Raw genomic sequence first — 18580 nt, 5'->3', positions numbered from 1 at the left:
TGTTATATTAAATTGTTTATTGTAACACATTTTTTTAATAACATATCCAGTAGATTAGAATGCTTAGAATTACCGGACATCTTACAAAAAAAAAAAAAAAACGGACAGGGGTCAAAGTACATAAAAATACCGGACAGTCCGGTAAGATACCGGCGGGATGGCAACCCTAATACCTCCCTGGAGTTTACAACGCTTCCCTATGGTTTCACTGTGCTTTATTACATTTTGCTATGCTTATATTATATATGGGATATTTACTCTGATATTTCAGAAGAGAAAACAAACAAACAAATACATAAAAGAATACATGGTCAAACAATCAGATTTAAGGGAAAAAAAGCTTTATTTAAAAACTGTGACTATCAGCAGGACATTACATAATTATAAAACACTCATGCCAACAACACGCTACAGAGTGCTACAGCCATTCAGAGCTTTCACAAAGCGGTCAGGAGCAGCTTTTCCATAGTGCTCAAGTTTTAAAACATTTTATTGCAAGGTTGAAATGCCTGAAAACAATACATACAGAGGGTAGTGCATTCACATTCAAAGATTGACATTTCACCCCAATGAACCTAATACATTTTAGAACAGAGTGAGAAAGACAAAAAGAACAAAGGAAGAAAAGAGGGAACACATGAGAAAGAAAAAAGAAAGCAAGAAAAAGTAAAATAAAAAAGCTTGCATTCCAAACAATTTTTTACACCTCTGAATAAATGAAGATTCCCTTGTAGAGCGTCACTGATCACATTAAGATTGTATGCAGCATGCAGCTAGAGGCTTCAAATCTCTCTCCCTCTATATATCATTACACCAACCAAGGTCATATCATGCTTACATAAATAACACAATCACATTTATCATAATCTTCATAGTAGTAATAATATATTAAATTACATTCAGTAGTTACTTTCTTAAATACAGTAGATTTACATATTGTTTATGTTAAAAAAAAAGGCTATCATTTTTTATTTTAAAATCTAAAGTTTGTTTCTTGCTCAGGATTTGAAATCAAGTCAATACCTCAAATTATTTGATATTTATTTAGTGATAAATACAAAAAAAAATGTTTAACTGCAATCATGGACGCAGACCTTGCAGGTTAATGGTTACTCTCCTATTTGACGGAACCAGAGTTATGGTAATAACCTAACGTTCCCTATCAAGTACTAATTGTAACCATTACCTAATGGGTGAGTATACCAAAGCCATCTCTGCTGTCCCGAACCTCTCCCAGATGAGGCTCACCACCTAGGGGTGGAGCCTTCACTCTGAGGTGCTGGGAACTGACCTAGAGAGGAGGTCCGCTGCCCAGTTTGTCACCCGCAGTGAGAGGAGGTTTTTTCCACAGCAAAAGCCTGTGGCGCACGCGAAGGAGCCTGGGAGATCTGAGTCCGCCATGGTGGTTTATGTACGCCACCACTGTTGTATTGTCCGTACAGACAAGCACGCGTCTCCCTCGAACAACCTAAAAAACCCTGCTGTGAACCAGGCCTGCAGAAGGGCGCATGTGCAGGAGTCCCAATGTAAAGGTCTGAGAAGCTGCTGCCATCAAGCCCACAAGTCTCTGGAACGTCACTACCATGAGCGCTCTGTTGAGCTGAAAGAGCTCTAAACAGGTGGCTATTCTCTGATTCTCTGCACTGCCGTCCAACAGAGTGGACAGCATGGACCTGGAGTCCAAGCACACTCCTAGATAGCAGGCTGTCTGAGAAGGCGTGAGCTGGCTCTTCGCCTGATTCACCATAAGGCCCAACCGGCAAAGATGGCCGGTGACAAGTTCCGTGTGGGCCTCTGCCTGAGCTGAAGACTGGGCAAAAATGAGCCAGTTGTCCAGATAACTGAGCACTGATGCCTTTGAGTCTCAATGGGCCAGGATAGCTTCCAAGCACTTCTGGAGAAGTCATGGAGAGTTAGGGAGAAGCCAAAATGGCAAGAAAGGGACGCTGTTCCCTGAAAGGCGACCCGTAGGTACTTCCTGTGCACTGGTTTTATGGGGATGTGGAAACAGGTGTTCTTGAGGTCCACCTTGGTTAACCAGTCACCTGGCCTGATTGACTGCAACAACTGTTGCATCATCAACATTTGGAACCTCCTTCAGCTCAGATAAGGTTGACTTGTCTGAGGTCGAGGATTGGTCTGAGGCCACCATCCCATTTGGGCACTAGGAAGTACCTGGATAGAACCCGTCCTCCAACTGGAGGGAGTGTACCATACGAATACACAGAGCTGCTACCTCCTGAGACACCATTGTAGCGTCCTGTGGGTCTGTGACTGATGTTGGAGTCATGCCCCGAAAGGGAGGGGGACTGTTCTTGAACTGCAGTGAGTAGCTGGTTTGAATGGAAGTCACCCTAGATGTCCGCGGTGCACTGACGCCAGTACTCCAAATGGCCCCCTGAAAACTTCTAGGGCTGCTGCTCAGCTTGTGGCTTGGCCTGAGGCTTCTGTCGCTGCGCTGGGCAGTGGAACTTATTAAAGCCTCTGGGCGAGCAGCCGCAGGCCGGTTCCGAACTTCACCTCCGGTTTGCCGCTGGTTTGCGCACTGGAGATGGTCATTTAGGCAGCAGGCGAACCTACGCGCTGCAGCATCTCATCCACCGCGGGTGCTTTGTGTAATTGGGGCATCCAACAGCGGTGCTTTGTCAGGTAAATTCAGGGAAAGCCAAGCTGCCTGCATGCAGCTATCAGCGCAGCCAGGTTCCTCCCTACAGCCTGCCCGAAGTAGGTTCTTATTAACAGGCGCAGCTCATCCAGCTGTTGTGGAGAGGGCCTTTGACTCTCAGAAAGGGACCTCCGCAAATGGGACTGGTAGGCAACCATAATGCTATTACAATTGCCTAGCCATGTGACGAACGCATTGGCTGCATAGGCACGCTTGCGTATCACCTCCGAGACCCGGCACTGCTCGTTAGGGCAAGCAGCATCCTTGGACAGGAGTGCTAAATTAGGTGCGTGGAAAAGATGGAAATTGAAGCCTCCATCGGCGGAAAATGGGTCAGGCCCAGCTTCTCTGCATCATGCACCTGATAAAGGATGTCCATCAACCAGGGAAGAGCAGGAGCTGTAGCCAGATGACTCCAGGATGACTGGATCTCAAAAAGAAAATCTGAGTGAAGGGGGGGGGGGGGGGGGATACGGGAGAGGCGGTAGGATCGTCCTCAAAAATTGACTGCCAGCGCACTTGCAAGATTGCAGTGGCCTTCTTGATCAGCGGTAGAAGCTCTGCCGATAGGGAAAGCATAACTGTCAGGGAAGTACTGTCAGATTCCACGTCATCCAACGGAACTGTTCGCCCCCCTCCTCAGAGGTGGCGATGGACAGTATGTTCTTCTGTGGCCAATCTGTGCTTGTAGCCCCCTGGGACCCAAAGGGGGCAGGCGGCGCAGAACGTTCACGCAGTGCTCTAGAAAGAGTGCAAAGAAGAGCAACCAGAATTATCCCGGGTTTAAAAGGCATGTCGTATGCAGACAGGCTAAAAGAATTGAATCTATTTAATCCTGAACAAAGAAGACTACGCAGTAATCTGATTCAAGCATTCAAAATTCTAAAAGGTATAGACAATGTCGACCCAGGGGACTTTTTTGACCTGAAAAAAGAAACAAAGACCAGGGGTCACAAATGAAGATTAGATAAAGGGGCATTCAGAACAGAAAATAGGAGGCACTTTTTACACAGAGAATTGTGAGGGTATGGAACTCCCCAGTAATGTTGTTGAAGCTGACATCCTGGGATCCTTCAAGAAGCTGCTTGATGAGATTCTGGGATCAATAAGCTACTAACAACCAGACGAGCAAGATGGGCTGAATGGCCTCCTCTCGTCTGTAAACTTTCTTATGTTCTAACTCTGCAAGCACCGTACCTTGGTGGGAAACAGCTGCCCAGATTTTCTCCATCTGCACCGAGTCTGCCGATCGCTTGGAATGGTGACTCTTCTTCTTATTCTTCCTCGGGGGAGGAGAAGGCGAGGCAGAGGTGGATGAGAAAGACTGAAGATGGTTTCCTGCGTGGGCTACTTTCCCGGTTATGTCATCTGGTCTCCCTTGGCACAATGCTATGGGGCGAAAACGCAGCCACCTCTCTAACAGGGTGATGAGGAAGAGCGTTGTGCAGGACTGAGGGATGCAGAACGCTCTGTAGCACTGCAGGAGAGACATTTCTCAAGCCTGCGCTTACAGAATGGTGCACAAAACTCCCAGAAACTGCGGTTCACCAGTGCCTCCTTGGCATGCTCCGGCCCCATGCAGGAAGAGCATCTGCTGTGCTTGTCCTCCACAGGCAGACTGGCCTTGCATGTCTCGCAGGGATAAAACCCAAGTAAGATGCAAGAAGCAAGCAGTGCAGTGTACAGTGTACAATGTAAAGGTGCTGCCTCAATGGGAGAGGGGCGGAGCCAGCAGCAAACAGAACACAACAAAGCAAGGCAGTTCTTCCTGCAACAGCGTGTGGATGCGACAGCGTGGGAGAAGTACAGTCGTGGAAAAATACAGAGCAGTTAGAAGCAGTTTGAAAGGTTGACAGCTGCAGAAGCTAACTAAGCTTCCAATAAATAAATAAATAAATAAATAAATACAATTAACATGGTCTTCAAGCCAGTAAACTGTGACAACTGCATGATGTGGGAAATCCGAGAAAACCCAACCTAGCTCAACCAAGTGTGTGTAAAGTGCAGCACGATCCAGGACGAGTAAGTGTGCTAGAAATGGAGATGCAGGAAATGAGACAGCAACAGGAGCTTGAGGAGCTGGCACACCCACAATTCATGGAAGTCTGCACCCCTAGCAGACTGAAAGCCACCAGGGAGATGGAAGAGAGTCGAAACAGCTGGGTTCAGATAGGCAGAAGCAGGGAAAAAAAGAAACTTCGTCAAACACAACCACCAGAAATCCAAACATCCAACAAATTTGAGCCACTTCAACATTTAGATGACCAAAACCAACATCAAGAGAATGAAGGGAACAACATCCAGGACCCTATAAACAGTGCTGGCCAGGCAGCAAAAAAGAAGGAGGTCATGATTGTTGGGGACTCCATATTGAGAAACACAGCAAGTTCAGTTTGCAGTTTGGACCCCCTTACTACAACAGTGTGCTGCCTTCCAGAGCCTCTGTCAAGCACATCACTGAGAATGTGGACAGGCTCCTAGAACTAACAGGAGACGACCCGGTGACCCAGAGAGCCATTGGCAAACTCAGACCACAACATGGTCTCATTTGAAGTGATTAAAACCCCAAAAGTAATGACTAAAGCTAAGGTTTACAATTTTAGAAAAGCAAACTATGAAGGTATGAAACAGAGACTACCTGAAGCAGATTGGAGTAAAATAGAGAAAACATCCACAGAAAAAGGATGGCTGTTCTTTAAAAATGTAGTACTAGAGGTAGGGTTGCAACAATAATCGATTATCGTGATATTATCGATAATGTTTTTGCATCGATAATTGTATTGCTTTGAAAAATAATTATCGATAATCATTTTATCGTCCGTTACCCACTATGATATGCTTGTGTGTAACAGTAACTCTGCATTGAAGCAGTAAGACAGGACTTAACTGTCTGCGTGAGGCGCAACACGTGATCTGTGCACACTTTGCTTACCTCCCACACTTTGCTTACCTCAAGAAAAAGGAAAACCAAGGAAGGCTTAACCTCACTTTTGAAACAGGCAGTCAAAATCAAGACGAGAAAACCTGAAGTACTTGCAAGAAACCTGTCTGTGTCAGAAGCTGTTCAGCGTGAGATTCTCGGTTATCTCAGCTTACCTGAAAGTGCTATAGAGGTTGATGCACTAAACTGGTGGTAGATGCATGCCCAGTCATTTCCACATCTTTCCATGTTAGCTTGCAAGTATCTGTTTGCCAGCCACGAGCGTTTCGTCTGAAAGGCTGTTCAGTGGATGTGGATTGATAGTGACCCCGCAACGTAAGCAACTGATATTTTTGAATCGCAATTTATAATTTGTTTGGTTTTTTTTAAACACTTTTTTTAATTTTAAGTAGCTTATATTTCAAAAGTTGAAAAGCTACCAAACAAACATTTGGTTATATTATTTGTGCTTTTTTGTAACCAACCATTGTTTCATAACTTTTATTAAAGATGCTGGTCTTTTTGAAAATTGCTTCTAAACTCGTAGAGGCAGTTGTCATATTGCTCAAGTATATATAGCTTTAAATTTGATAAATTCCAAGACATTTTACATGTTATTTTTTCAGCCGATAATCATGATTATCGTGATAATTTACAGCCGATAATTGATAACTGAAAATGTCATTATCGTCCAACCCTAACTAGAGGCGCAAAACAATTACATCCCAAAAGTAGACAAATCTAAATCTAAATCTAAAACAAAATGGCCAAAATGGTTTAATAGATCAATTAAAAAAAATATTCAGCAAAAAAAGACACTTTACAGAGCGTTTAAAAGGGACCAAAAACAAAGCACACAGAAAGAGTCCTTGGAACTGCAAACACAAGTCAAAAAGGAAGTTAGAAAGGCCAAGAGAGAGTTAGAAATCAATATTGCTAAGGGGGCTAAAACCAATTCCAAAATGTTTTTCCAACAGCAAGAGAACATTCAAAGAGGAGGTTAAATGTCTAAGAGACACAAATGGCAAAATCATAGATGAAGAAAAAAAATAGCAAATATATTAAATGATTACTTTCACAGGTTTTTACAAAGGAGGACACAGACAACATGCCCCACATGTCGCCCTGTTCCTATCCAATTTTAAATAACTTTAGCATAACAGAGGCAGAAGTGTTAAAGGGACTAGGAGCTCTTAAAATAAACAAATCCCCTGGGCCGGATGAGATCCTCCCAATAGTACTCAAAGAAATGAAAGAATTTACAAACCGCTAACCAAGATCATGCAACAGTCTCTTGACACAGGGGTTGTACCGACAGACTGGAAAATAGCAAACGTAATACCGATCCATAAAAAGGGAGACAAAACCGAACCAGGTAACTACAGACCAGTAAGCCTGACTTCTATTGTATGGAAACTTATGGAAACTATAATAAGATCCAAAATGGAAAATTACCTATATGGTAACAATATCCTGGGAGACAGCCAGCATGGTTTTAGGAAAGGGAGATCATGTCTAACTAACCTACTTGACTTTTTTGAAGATGCAACATTGAAAATGGATAACTGCAAAGCATACGACATGGTCTATTTAGATTTCCAGAAAGCTTTTGACAAAGTCCCGCATAAAAGATTAATTCTCAAACTGAACGCAGTAGGGATTCAAGGAAATGCATGCACATGGATTAGGGAGTGGTTAACAGGTAGAAAACAGAAAGTACTGATTAGAGGAGAAACCTCGAAATGCAGTGAGGTAACCAGTGGTGTACCACAGGGATCAGTATTAGGTCCTCTGCTATTCCTAATCTACATTAATGATTTAGACTCTGGTATAGTAAACAAACTCGTTAAATTTGCAGGCGACACAAAAATAGGAGGAGTGGCAAACACTGTTGCAGCAGCAAAGGTCATTCAAAATGATCTAGACGGCATTCAAAATTGGGCAGACACATGGCAAATGAAATTTGATAGAGAAAAGTGTAAAGTATTGCATGCGGGCAATAAAAATGTGCATTATAAATATCATATGGGAGACAGTGAAATTGAAGAAGGGAACTATGAAAAAGACCTAGGCGTTTATGTTGACTCAGAAATGTCTTCATCTAGACAATGTGGGGAAGCTATAAAAAAGGCTAACAAGATGCTCGGATATATTGTGAGAAGTGTTGAATTTAAATCAAGGGAAGTGATGTTACAATGAATTAGTAAGACCTCACCTAGAATACTGTGTTCAGTTCTGGTCACCTCGTTACAAAAAGGATATTGCTGCTCTAGAAAGAGTGCAAAGAAGAGCAACCAGAATTATCCCGGGTTTAAAAGGCATGTCGTATGCAGACAGGCTAAAAGAATTGAATCTATTCAGTCTTGAACAAAGAAGACTACGTGGCGATCTGATTCAAACATTCAAAATCCTAAAAGGTATAGACAATGTCAACCCGGGGGACTTCTTTGACTTGAAAAAAGAAAAAAGGACCAGGGGTCATAAATGGAGATTAGATGAAGGGGCATTCAGAACAGAAAATAGGAGGCACTTTTTAACACAGAGAATTGTGAGGGTCTGGAACCAACTCCCCAGTAATGTTGTTGAAGCTGACACCCTGGGATCCTTCAAGAAGTTGCTTGATGAGATTCTGGGATCAATAAGATACTAACAACCAAACAAGCAAGATGGGCTGAATGGCCTCCTCTCGTTTGTAAACTTTCTTATGTTCTTATGTTCTTAATGCATGTGCCAGTGATGTATGTGCTAGTAATGTATGTGCTAGTGATGTATGTGCTAGTGATGTATGTGCTAGTAATGTATGTGGTTGTGATGTATGTGCTAGTGATGTATGTGCTAGTAATGTATGTGGTTGTGATGTATGTGGTAGTGATGCATGTGCTAGTAATGTATGTGCTAGTAATGTATGTGCTAGTGATGTATGTGCTAAGGATGCATGTGCTACTGATGTATGTGCTACTGATGTATGTGCTAGTGATGCATGTGCTAGTGATACATGTACTATTGATGCATGTGCTAGTAATACATGTGCTAGTGATGCATGTGCTAGTGATATATATGCTAGTGATATATGTGCTAGTGATATATGTGCTAGTGATGCATGTGCTAGTGATGCATGTGCTTGTAATTTATGTGCTAGTGATGCATGTACGAGTAATGCATGTGCTAATAATGTATGTGCTAGTGATATATATGCTAGTGATTCATGTGCTAGTGATGTATGGGCTAGTACCTTCACCTGCATCTGAGTGTTACTGGACACAACTAGGTTCATACTTCTGAGTCTAAAACATTTTTCATAAATGTTTAAAAACATTGAAATATATATTTTAGCATATGTTCACACACAACAGTATCTCTACAATCCAGGCCGATTTATTTAATATTAAGTATTTCTTCACAGTCTTTTCCATATAGTATGCAATGCTGTACACATTCAGTCTTGTAGTTTAAATGTGTTTAAACATTTAGGAAAGTGAACAGAAGCCAGCACCACTAGAGAGCACTACAGCATGTAAGACTTTGTCTACTGCTTTCTTAACCCTGATATGAACCCTGACACAGCAGAAGCAGAAGGGGCAGAGACAACGGCCAGATGAGACCAAATCCTGAGCAAGAATACCTCATGCAGCTGTGATGATCTGAGAGCACTGTGCACTATTCCTCTAGTGACCAGTGGGTGATGCCAGAGAGCTTCCGCCACACTGTAGAATTCATATCTAGCACATTCATAACTACTAAACACTCAATAGTGCTGAATTTAGAAATACTAAAAGAAACCGAATGTATTTGAAACATGTGGACACTGAGAAAGTCTTTTCAGTTTCTTTTAGGATTTATATTTCTCTATCACAGATCCCCTTACACTGTATCTGAATTGTATTCAGTGAGTCATTTAAGTAAGTCACCTAGTCCTAATTAATAACTAACTATACACAGTTCAAGGGTGATTGCATGATTTAAGAGTCTTAAATTAGCATTTAAGAATATCATAAACAGAGAGCTCCCCACCTAGTGGTCACTGTAAAAACAGAAACTTTGCCAATGTAATTAACAGCTCCCCCTTGTGGTAAATCACAGTATAGTAACACAGCTGCTTATTAAAAATTTGAAAACACGTCTTACCTGTGTGTACATGATATGAATTACATGATATGCTTGCTAAGGATAGAAATGTATTTGAATAATCAATAGATATTTACATATTCCCACATGATTCTTGCCACACACCGGTTTGAAACATGTTTCTAACCGGACACATGCTGCAAGCACTCTATTACAACACACACATACTGCATATACACACAAAACCTGAGACAATGAAATAATGCCTGTCTCTGTGTTAATTTGCACTGGGTCTGGTCAGGATTTTGCAGCATTGAAGATTTTTTTTGCTGTAGACACCAGATTTGTTTTTCACACAATGCACCGTTTGGAACTTAACAAAATCAACAAATAAATAAATAAACATACCGTTAAGGATCTGCTCCTAGTGGCTGATGAGTTAATGACACTAAACCAGTGCAAGACACATGCTTCTCCACTGCAGAGCTGGCTCTTTAGGATTGGCAAGATGTTCATTTTTTAACCGCCAAATATGGCTTCCTCTCCCCATTATTATTTTTGTTGGGGGTGTTGCATGCTGGGAGTTGTAGTTCCAAGTCGTAGCCTCCATCTTGGTCAGAGTGGTTAGGGACTTTCAAATATAGCACAGTCCAATAAATCGAATGTAACTGAGCAGATCAAATCGGATCCATTTTTACACACACACACATATATATATATATATATATATATATATATATATATTTTTTTTTTACAGTATATACAGTGAATCAGTATCATTTTGTTCATATTTCACTAGTTTGATTAACAGTACATTCTACAGCTATGACCAAAAGTTTTCCATCACCCTATATAATTAACTTTTGCTTGATAAAGTCAAAATGAATCCTGCTGAATAATGTTACATTAACATTGAATTACATACCGCTTTGCCCATATATTTAACAAAAAACGGACAAATTGAAAAATGTGACATTTCAAAATCTAACACAAAATACTGTACTACTATTACGGCTCCCCGCTAGTTTCTTTGACTACACAATGTTAAATACAATATCTAAATTATGTTAATTTCTTCAATCCTAAAATCCCAGGTGATGCAAAACATTTGGTCATAGCTGTGCTTTAAGTCCTATGGTTTATGTATAAGAGCCCTTCACTGATTCACTGTTTCCAGTATAGTAAAATAAATAACTCTTTACTAAAAAAATTGAGTGTGGTTGTGCGCTTCGGTTTGATAAAGCTGAGAAACTGTCTCCCTGTGTTGGCCATGTTGGCTCCAGGTCTCCTATAGCTCCCCACACAGCTCCTCCACCGAACAGCAGCCTGAATGGAGCCGGTTTCCTCTTTCACTTGGAGGCCACCCCCAGCACCCTCTTCATGTTCTCGTAAACCACGTAGCTGATGCTGACGGCTGGGATGACCTTCATAAAGTTGGGGGCAATGCCCCTGTAGAGCCCTGGTACCCCCTCTCTGGAGACTATGTGTTGGAACAGAGCAAACATGGAGAGCTGGGGTGCCCCCTCCACTGTGGCTGCAATGCACAGAGGGGTACAGGTCAGTACAGGGCCGCCGAGAGCCGTCACGGGCCTCGGGGAAGGATTGGTTTGTCCCACTGCCGCCCCCGCACCCCCCCCCCCACCCCCCATGGGACTACATTCATCCGACTTTGTAGTATACTGTAGTCTAAACCAAGCTTCTAAACCAAGCAATGATACTTGCAATCTTAGCAGTGTCTGAGGAAGATCATTTCAACCGATACAGTATTCTGATAATGGATTTGAAGGAAACTGTCAACAACGTGTAGAAGTTCAATATCTCTATTAAAATCTGCAGCAGGATAGTTTACTTTTTCTCAAAGTAGTTATGTTTAAGTTATTTACAGTATTCAAACTTTTTTTTTAGGTAAGTGAATAAATATTTTTTATGTACAAACTCCACGTGTAATAGTCATTAATTGGAAGCTTACTTAACATTAAAATAACATATGTTTTTAGCATAAACTACATTTTAATGGTGTTGCTATACACTATTTTATTTATCCCGTGCCAAAAATAAACCACTCATCTATCGCCTGTACTGGTAAATATATTTGTATTTTAAGCAATATAACCGATCATTCTCTAATTGTGTTTACCACCAACTGAAGAAAGTACTTTATTTATTTTACACAATACCATTTTATAACAAACTGCTGCACCACGTTGTTTTGAGGAAATTATAGATCTTAATAATAGAATAGTTCATACTGTGGTATATATTGTGCAACTTTAGGGTTCTTTCAAAGTTTTTAAAAGTCTTTAAAAAAAAATACGTAAAATTGCTATGCCTTTTTTTCAGCTTTTTGGTGTAGTAAAATATGAAATGCGAAAGTTCAAATCATTGTGTGAAATCATTGTGTGGCGTTGGGCCCCGGGGAAATTTCCCTGTCCTCCCCGTCCTCTCGATGGGCCTGGGTCAGTATAGACAGCTGGGTACAGGTCAGTATAGAGAGAGAGAGAGAGACACACACAGGGGGGTACAGGTCAGTATAGAGAGAGAGACACTTAGGGGTACAGGTCAGTATAGAGAGAGACACACAGGGGGGTACAGGTCAGTATAGAGAGAGAGACACACAGGGGGGTACAGGTCAGTATAGAGAGAGAGACACACAGGGGGGTACAGGTCAGTATAGAGAGAGAGACACACAGGGGGGTACAGGTCAGTATAGCGAGAGACACACAGGGGGGTACAGGTCAGTATAGAGAGAGAGGCACACAGAGGGGTACATGTCAGTATAGAGAGAGACACACAGGGGGGTACAGGTCAGTATAGAGAGAGAGGCACACAGAGGGGTACATGTCAGTATAGAGAGACACACACAGCGGGGTACGTCAGTATAGAGAGAGACACACAGGGGGGTACAGGTCAGTATAGAGAGAGACACACAGGGGGGTACAGGTCAGTATAGAGAGAGAGACACACAGGAGGGTACAGGTCAGTATATAGAGAGAGAGACACACAGGGGGGTCAGTATATAAGAACACAAGAACCTAAGAACATAAGAAAGTTTACAAACGAGAGGAGGCCATTTAGCCCATCTTTCTCGTTTGGTTGTTAGTAGCTTATTATTATTATTATTATTTATTTCTTAGCAGAATTATTATTATTATTTATTTCTTACCAGAATCTCATCAAGCAGCTTCTTGAAGGATCCCAGGGTGTCAGCTTCAACAACATTACTGGGGAGTTGGTTCCAGACCCTCACAATTCTCTGTGTAAAAAAGTGCCTCCTATTTTCTGTTCTAAATGCCCCTTTATCTAATCTCCATTTGTGACCCCTGGTCCTTTTTTCTTTTTTCAAGTCAAAGAAGTCCCACGGGTTGACATTGTCTATACCTTTTAGGATTTTGAATGTTTGAATCAGATCGCCGCGTAGTCTTCTTTGTTCAAGACTGAATAGATTCAATTCTTTTAGCCTGTCTGCATACGACATGCCTTTTAAACCCGGGATAAATCTGGTTGCTCTTCTTTGCACTCTTTCTAGAGCAGCAATATCCTTTTTGTAACGAGGTGACCGGAACTGAACACAATATTCTAGGTGAGGTCTTACCAATGCATTGTAAAGTTTTAACATTACTTCCCCTGATTTAAATTCAACACTTCTCACAATATATCCGAGCATCTTGTTAGCCTTTTTTATAGCTTCCCCACAGATGAAGAAATTTCTGAGTCAACATAAACTCCTAGGTCTTTTTCATAGTTCCCTTCTTCAATTTCACTATCTCCCATATGATATTTATAATGCACATTTTTATTGCCCGCATGCAATACTTTACACTTTTCTCTATTAAATTTCATTTGCCATGTGTCTGCCCAATTTTGAATGCTGTCTAGATCATTTTGAATGACCTTTGCTGCTTCAACAGTGTTTGCCACTCCTCCTATTTTTGTGTCGTCTGCAAATTTAACGAGTTACAGAGAGAGAGACACACAGGGGGGTACAGGTCAGTATAGAGAGAGAGAGACACACAGGGGGGTACGGGTCAGTATTGAGAGAGAGAGGCACACAGGAGGGTACAGGTCAGTATATAGAGAGAGAGACACACAGGGGGGTACAGGTCAGTATAGAGAGAGAGACACTTAGGGGTACAGGTCAGTATAGACACGCACGCACACGCGCACACACACACAGATATAGTTGACATGTGATCGTGGAGATTTAGTTATATATTAAATTATTTTACACGTCAAAATGTTGTCAATCTTTAATCAAAATTAAAATGCTTCAGTAATATAATCTAATGACATGCTGCATCCATAATATTAGTATGACAAGTTCGTATTTTTACATTTTAATATTAGCATAGCTGTAACTTTATTACAGTTTAGACATGGCAAAACGTACGCCTACCACTGTCAGTTTATTTATTTATTTATTTATTTATTTATTTATTTATTTATTTTTTTAAATTTAGTCGTCGCCAATTATTTTTACCCCGGTTTTCACTCCAATTTAGTATGCCCAATTATTATCTGTATCCCCGGCTCACCGCTCGCAACCCCCCCGCCGACTCAGGAAACGGAGGCTGAAACACGCGTCCTCCGAAACGTGCTCCTTCCAAGCCGTCATTTTTCGCACTGCAGATCCACAGCAATGCTACCAGACCTATAGTGCCGGAGGACAACACAGATCTGGCGGCTCCGCTGCAGAGCCACAGGCGCCCTATCGGCCACAGGGGTCGCTGATGCGCGGTGAGCCATGGATTCCCGTGCCGACCTAAGCCCTCCCTACCCGGGCAGCGCTCAGCCAATTGTGCGCCGCCCCCTAGGAACTCTCGGTCACGGTCAGCTATGACATAGCCTGGATTCGAACCAGCGATCTCCAGGCTATAGGGCACATCCTGCGAGGAGCGCCTTTACTGGATGCGCCACTCGGGAGCCCCACCACTGTCAGTTTAAAAAAAAAAAAGTATAGGCCCTATACAGTACATTGTTTTGTGTGCATGTCTTAAGCATTAACATTTATTGTTACACATACAATTATGTTTATTTAAAAAAGGTTTAAAAGTGTTTTTTTAATTGGGATAGGGTGAAGAAAATTAACCAGAAATGGCCAGACAAAAGTTTAGTTCAATATACTGTATCTCTTTCTCATTTTATGGTTGTGCACTACAGGAATTTACCATTTTTAAAATCATGCTGATATACAGTAGCCTACATACACTGTATGATCTCTCTTTCTTACAATAGCTAGGTTGGTTGGTATTGAACTACAGGTACCTCTTTCTTACAATAGCTAGGTTGGTTAGTATTGAACTACAGGTACCTCTTTCTTCCAATAGCTAGGTTGGTTGGTATTGAACTACAGGTATTTACCACAGTTTAGCAAAGGCATTAACTCTTTAGTTTTTATCTCATTCATGTATTGTTTCTTCCCAAACTTGTAATTGAAATACATGCATGATGATAACCAGTCTCCTGTTCGTTTTCTGTCCTAATTATACAAAGTACTGTATGTAAAAATAAATGAAACAACAAAGCGCATAATACAAAATAATAATAATACTGTATAAGCAACACTTTTCAAGTACATTGTGTGATTGATCTGCACCGTGGCCTAGTTAGTAACGGCAGCATGGGGGGCTCCCGAGTGGCGCATCCAGTAAAAGCACTCGCTAGAGTGCAGGATGCGCTCTATAGCCTGGACGTCGCCGGTTCGAGTCCAGGCTATTCCACAGCCGACCGTGGACGGGAGCTCCCAGGCGGCGGCGCTCAATTGGCCGAGCGCCGCCCGGGGGGAGGGAGGGTTAGGTTGGCCAGGGTGTCCTCTGCTCACTGCGCACCAGCGACCCCTGTAGTCTGGCCAGGCGCCTGCGGGCTTGCCTGGAAGCTGCCCAGAGCTGCGTTCTCCTCCGACGCTGTAGCTCTGAGGCGGCTGCACGGTGAGTCTGCAGAGTGTAAAGAAGCGGGCGGCTGACAGCACACGCTTCGGAGGACAGCGTGTGTTCATCTTCGCCCCTCCCGAGTCATCGCAGGGGTGGTAGCGGTGAGCTAAGCCTAAAAATAATTGGGCATTTCAAATTGGGGAGAAAATAATAAAAACTAATTGGCAACGACTACATTTAAAAAAAAAAAGTAATGGCAGCATGGAGCTCAATTTTTTCCATGACTGGAAAATCACTCGTATACCTGTCCATACTAGTTAACGTTTATTACACAAACAGAAATACACATTAATATCACAGGCTACTTACAAATTTCATTTTAAATTATGTATTTGTTGCTAATATATATTACATTCCCTTATCTAGCGTCATACTGTCGAATATATCCAATCTACTTACTAATATAAATGATACTTACAAAATTAATTTGAAATTATGTATTTTTTGTTAGGCTATTATATATCTGATCTACAGGGATATTCAAATTCTCTCTAGGGTCATACTCTCGAAGACATCCGATCTACTCATTTATAGAAATTATACTTACAAAACTCATTTAAAATTATTTATTGTCTGTTAATATATCCGATCAATTTATTTCCTGGGCTCGATTCACTTATTTCCCAGCTTAAACTCATAGACATTAGAAATAATGGAGCCTCCCCTTTAAATTCTAGTGCTTGATCAACTTATTTCTCAGGACACCGGCAGGATCAGAGTCGGATCAGCGCTTGATCTAACGATGTTTTAAAACGGAGGCATTATTTGAAGACGAAGACCAGAGCGTGTGTTTCGTGATCGATAAAATCAGATTTACTGATTTTTTGTATGCATGTTTGCATCACGTCCTGTTGCAGATTAGGACTATTGTAATATTAATTTTCATAAAAATAAAAAAAAACCACCAGTTTGGTACAATTTAAAAACACACTGCTAAACGAGCCAAACAGCGAAGCGTCAAAATATGTAACAGTTCTAAAGAAATAATTGAATAATTGAATTTTTTTAAAGCTTGTTTTAATTTTTTTTTTTTCGTCAGTAAAAATATATACTGGAATTAATTTAATTCAGTTGCCCCTAATACACAAATACATGTTATCTTGTTCCATTACGATGACAACAGTGATGTAACTGAACCACGAGGATTGTGTTGTAACAGCTATGTGAAAGACATACCGATGTCCCAGGAAATAAGTTGATCGGGAAATAAGTTGATCAAGCTCTAGAATTTAAAGGGGAGGTTCCATTGTTTCTAATGTAAACAAACCTAGGCCAGGAAATAAGTAGATCGAGCCAGGAAATAAGTTGATCGGATATATTAATGAACAATAAATAATTTAAAATTAAATTTTGTAAGTATAATTTATATCAATTAGTAGATCGGATTTATTCAGCAGTATGCTGCTAGATAAGATGATGTGAATATTGCTTTAGATCTGATATTAGCCTAAGAAAAATGCATAATTTAAAATGACTTTTTGTCACACGGCTGGCTGAGTGGTGACGTCAGAACCAGGAAATGAATAACACAGACAGATGAAATGAAATGATGAAAGCGCATGCTTGCGTCGGTTTATTATAAAATAAAAAGGTTTTAACAAAACACAGGACACGGCACTTGAGCCAAAATAAATAGACGAACAAAATGATAAAGCAGTAAACGAACAGACAAACAAACATGGTGAGTGAAATAATACTTCTTCTTATTATTATTATTATCTTGGTTTCTTTTCCTTTCTCCTTCTCCACACCCGTTCTCCACTCACCGAACACACAACCCCGAGTGAGTAAAACGTGCATCTATATATACTGTTGTGCTGGGATTCAATTACTAATTAATTATTCACTTGAATCCCAGCACGTGAATTAATTACGTGCAACCTCGTGCTCACATATTAAATACTTTAAATGCACGTGAAGTGATGTGCAATCCCGTGCCTAAATACAACTATACATTTTAAATAACTCGTGCTGCACACACCCATTTATATCCTGTGCAGCCAACTCTATACACCAACATTAACACACCACACACAACATATAACACAGAAATGCACACAGGGGCGGAGCACATTGCCACACTTTTGTACGTATAGTACTGTGCAAAAGTTTTAGGCAGGTGTGAAAAAATGCTGTAAAGTAAGAATGCTTTCAAAAATAGACATGTTAATAGTTTATATTTATCAATTAACAAAATGCAAAGTGAGTGAACAGAAGAAAAATCTACATCAAATCAATATTTGGTGTGACCACCCTTTGCCTTCAAAACAGCATCAATTCTTCTAGGTACACTTGCACACAGTTTTTGAAGGAACTCGGCAGGTAGGTTGGCCCAAACATCTTGGAGAACTAACCACAGTTATTCTGTGGATTTAGGTAGCCTCAGTTGCTTCTCTCTCTTCATGTAATCCCAGACAGACTCGATGATGTTGAGATCAGGGCTCTGTGGGGGCCATACCATCACTTCCAGGACTCCTTGTTCTTCTTTACGCTGAAGATAGTTCTTAATGACTTTCGCTGTATGTTTGGGGTCGTTGTCATGCTGCAGAATAAATTTGGGGCCAATCAGATGCCTTCCTGATGGTATTGCATGATGGATAAGTATCTGCCTGTACTTCTCAGCATTGAGGAGACCATTAATTCTGACCAAATCCCCAACTCCATTTGCAGAAATGCAGACCCAAACTTGCAAGGAACCTCCACCATGCTTCACTGTTGCCTGCAGACACTCATTCGTGTACCGCTCTCCAGTCCTTCGGCGAACAAATTGCCTTCTGCTACAGCCAAATATTTCAAATTTTGACTTATCAGTCCAGAGCACATGCTGCCATTTTTCTGCACCCCAGTTCCTGTGTTTTCGTGCATAGTTGAGTCGCTTGGCCTTGTTTCCAAGTCTTCCATGAAGGCCACTTCTGACCAGACTTCTCCGGACAGTAGATGGGTGTACCAGGGTCCCACAGTTTTCTGCCAATTCTGAGCTGATGGCACTGCTGGACATCTTCC

At 41.4% G+C, this 18580-nt stretch overlaps 1 protein-coding gene across 5 annotated transcripts in view; it reads right to left on the bottom strand.

Annotated features, from left to right (window-relative positions):
• Positions 1-324: 324 nt before the first annotated feature.
• Positions 325-18580, bottom strand: part of LOC117965550 (mitochondrial adenyl nucleotide antiporter SLC25A23-like) — a 102111-nt gene continuing 83855 nt past the window's right edge. For all 5 annotated transcript variants that reach the window (XM_059007234.1, XM_059007233.1, XM_059007237.1 and 2 more), the window contains one exon: positions 325-11184. In XM_059007234.1, the coding sequence (XP_058863217.1) occupies positions 11000-11184 (185 nt within the window). In that variant the 3' untranslated portion in view covers positions 325-10999. The remainder of the gene's footprint in view (positions 11185-18580) is intronic.

This window comes from Acipenser ruthenus, chromosome 34 (genome assembly GCF_902713425.1).
Source record: "Acipenser ruthenus chromosome 34, fAciRut3.2 maternal haplotype, whole genome shotgun sequence".
NCBI classification, from domain to species: domain Eukaryota; kingdom Metazoa; phylum Chordata; class Actinopteri; order Acipenseriformes; family Acipenseridae; genus Acipenser; species Acipenser ruthenus.
The sequence above is the reverse complement of the archived record's forward strand: the minus strand, read 5'-3'. Positions and strand labels throughout refer to the sequence as shown.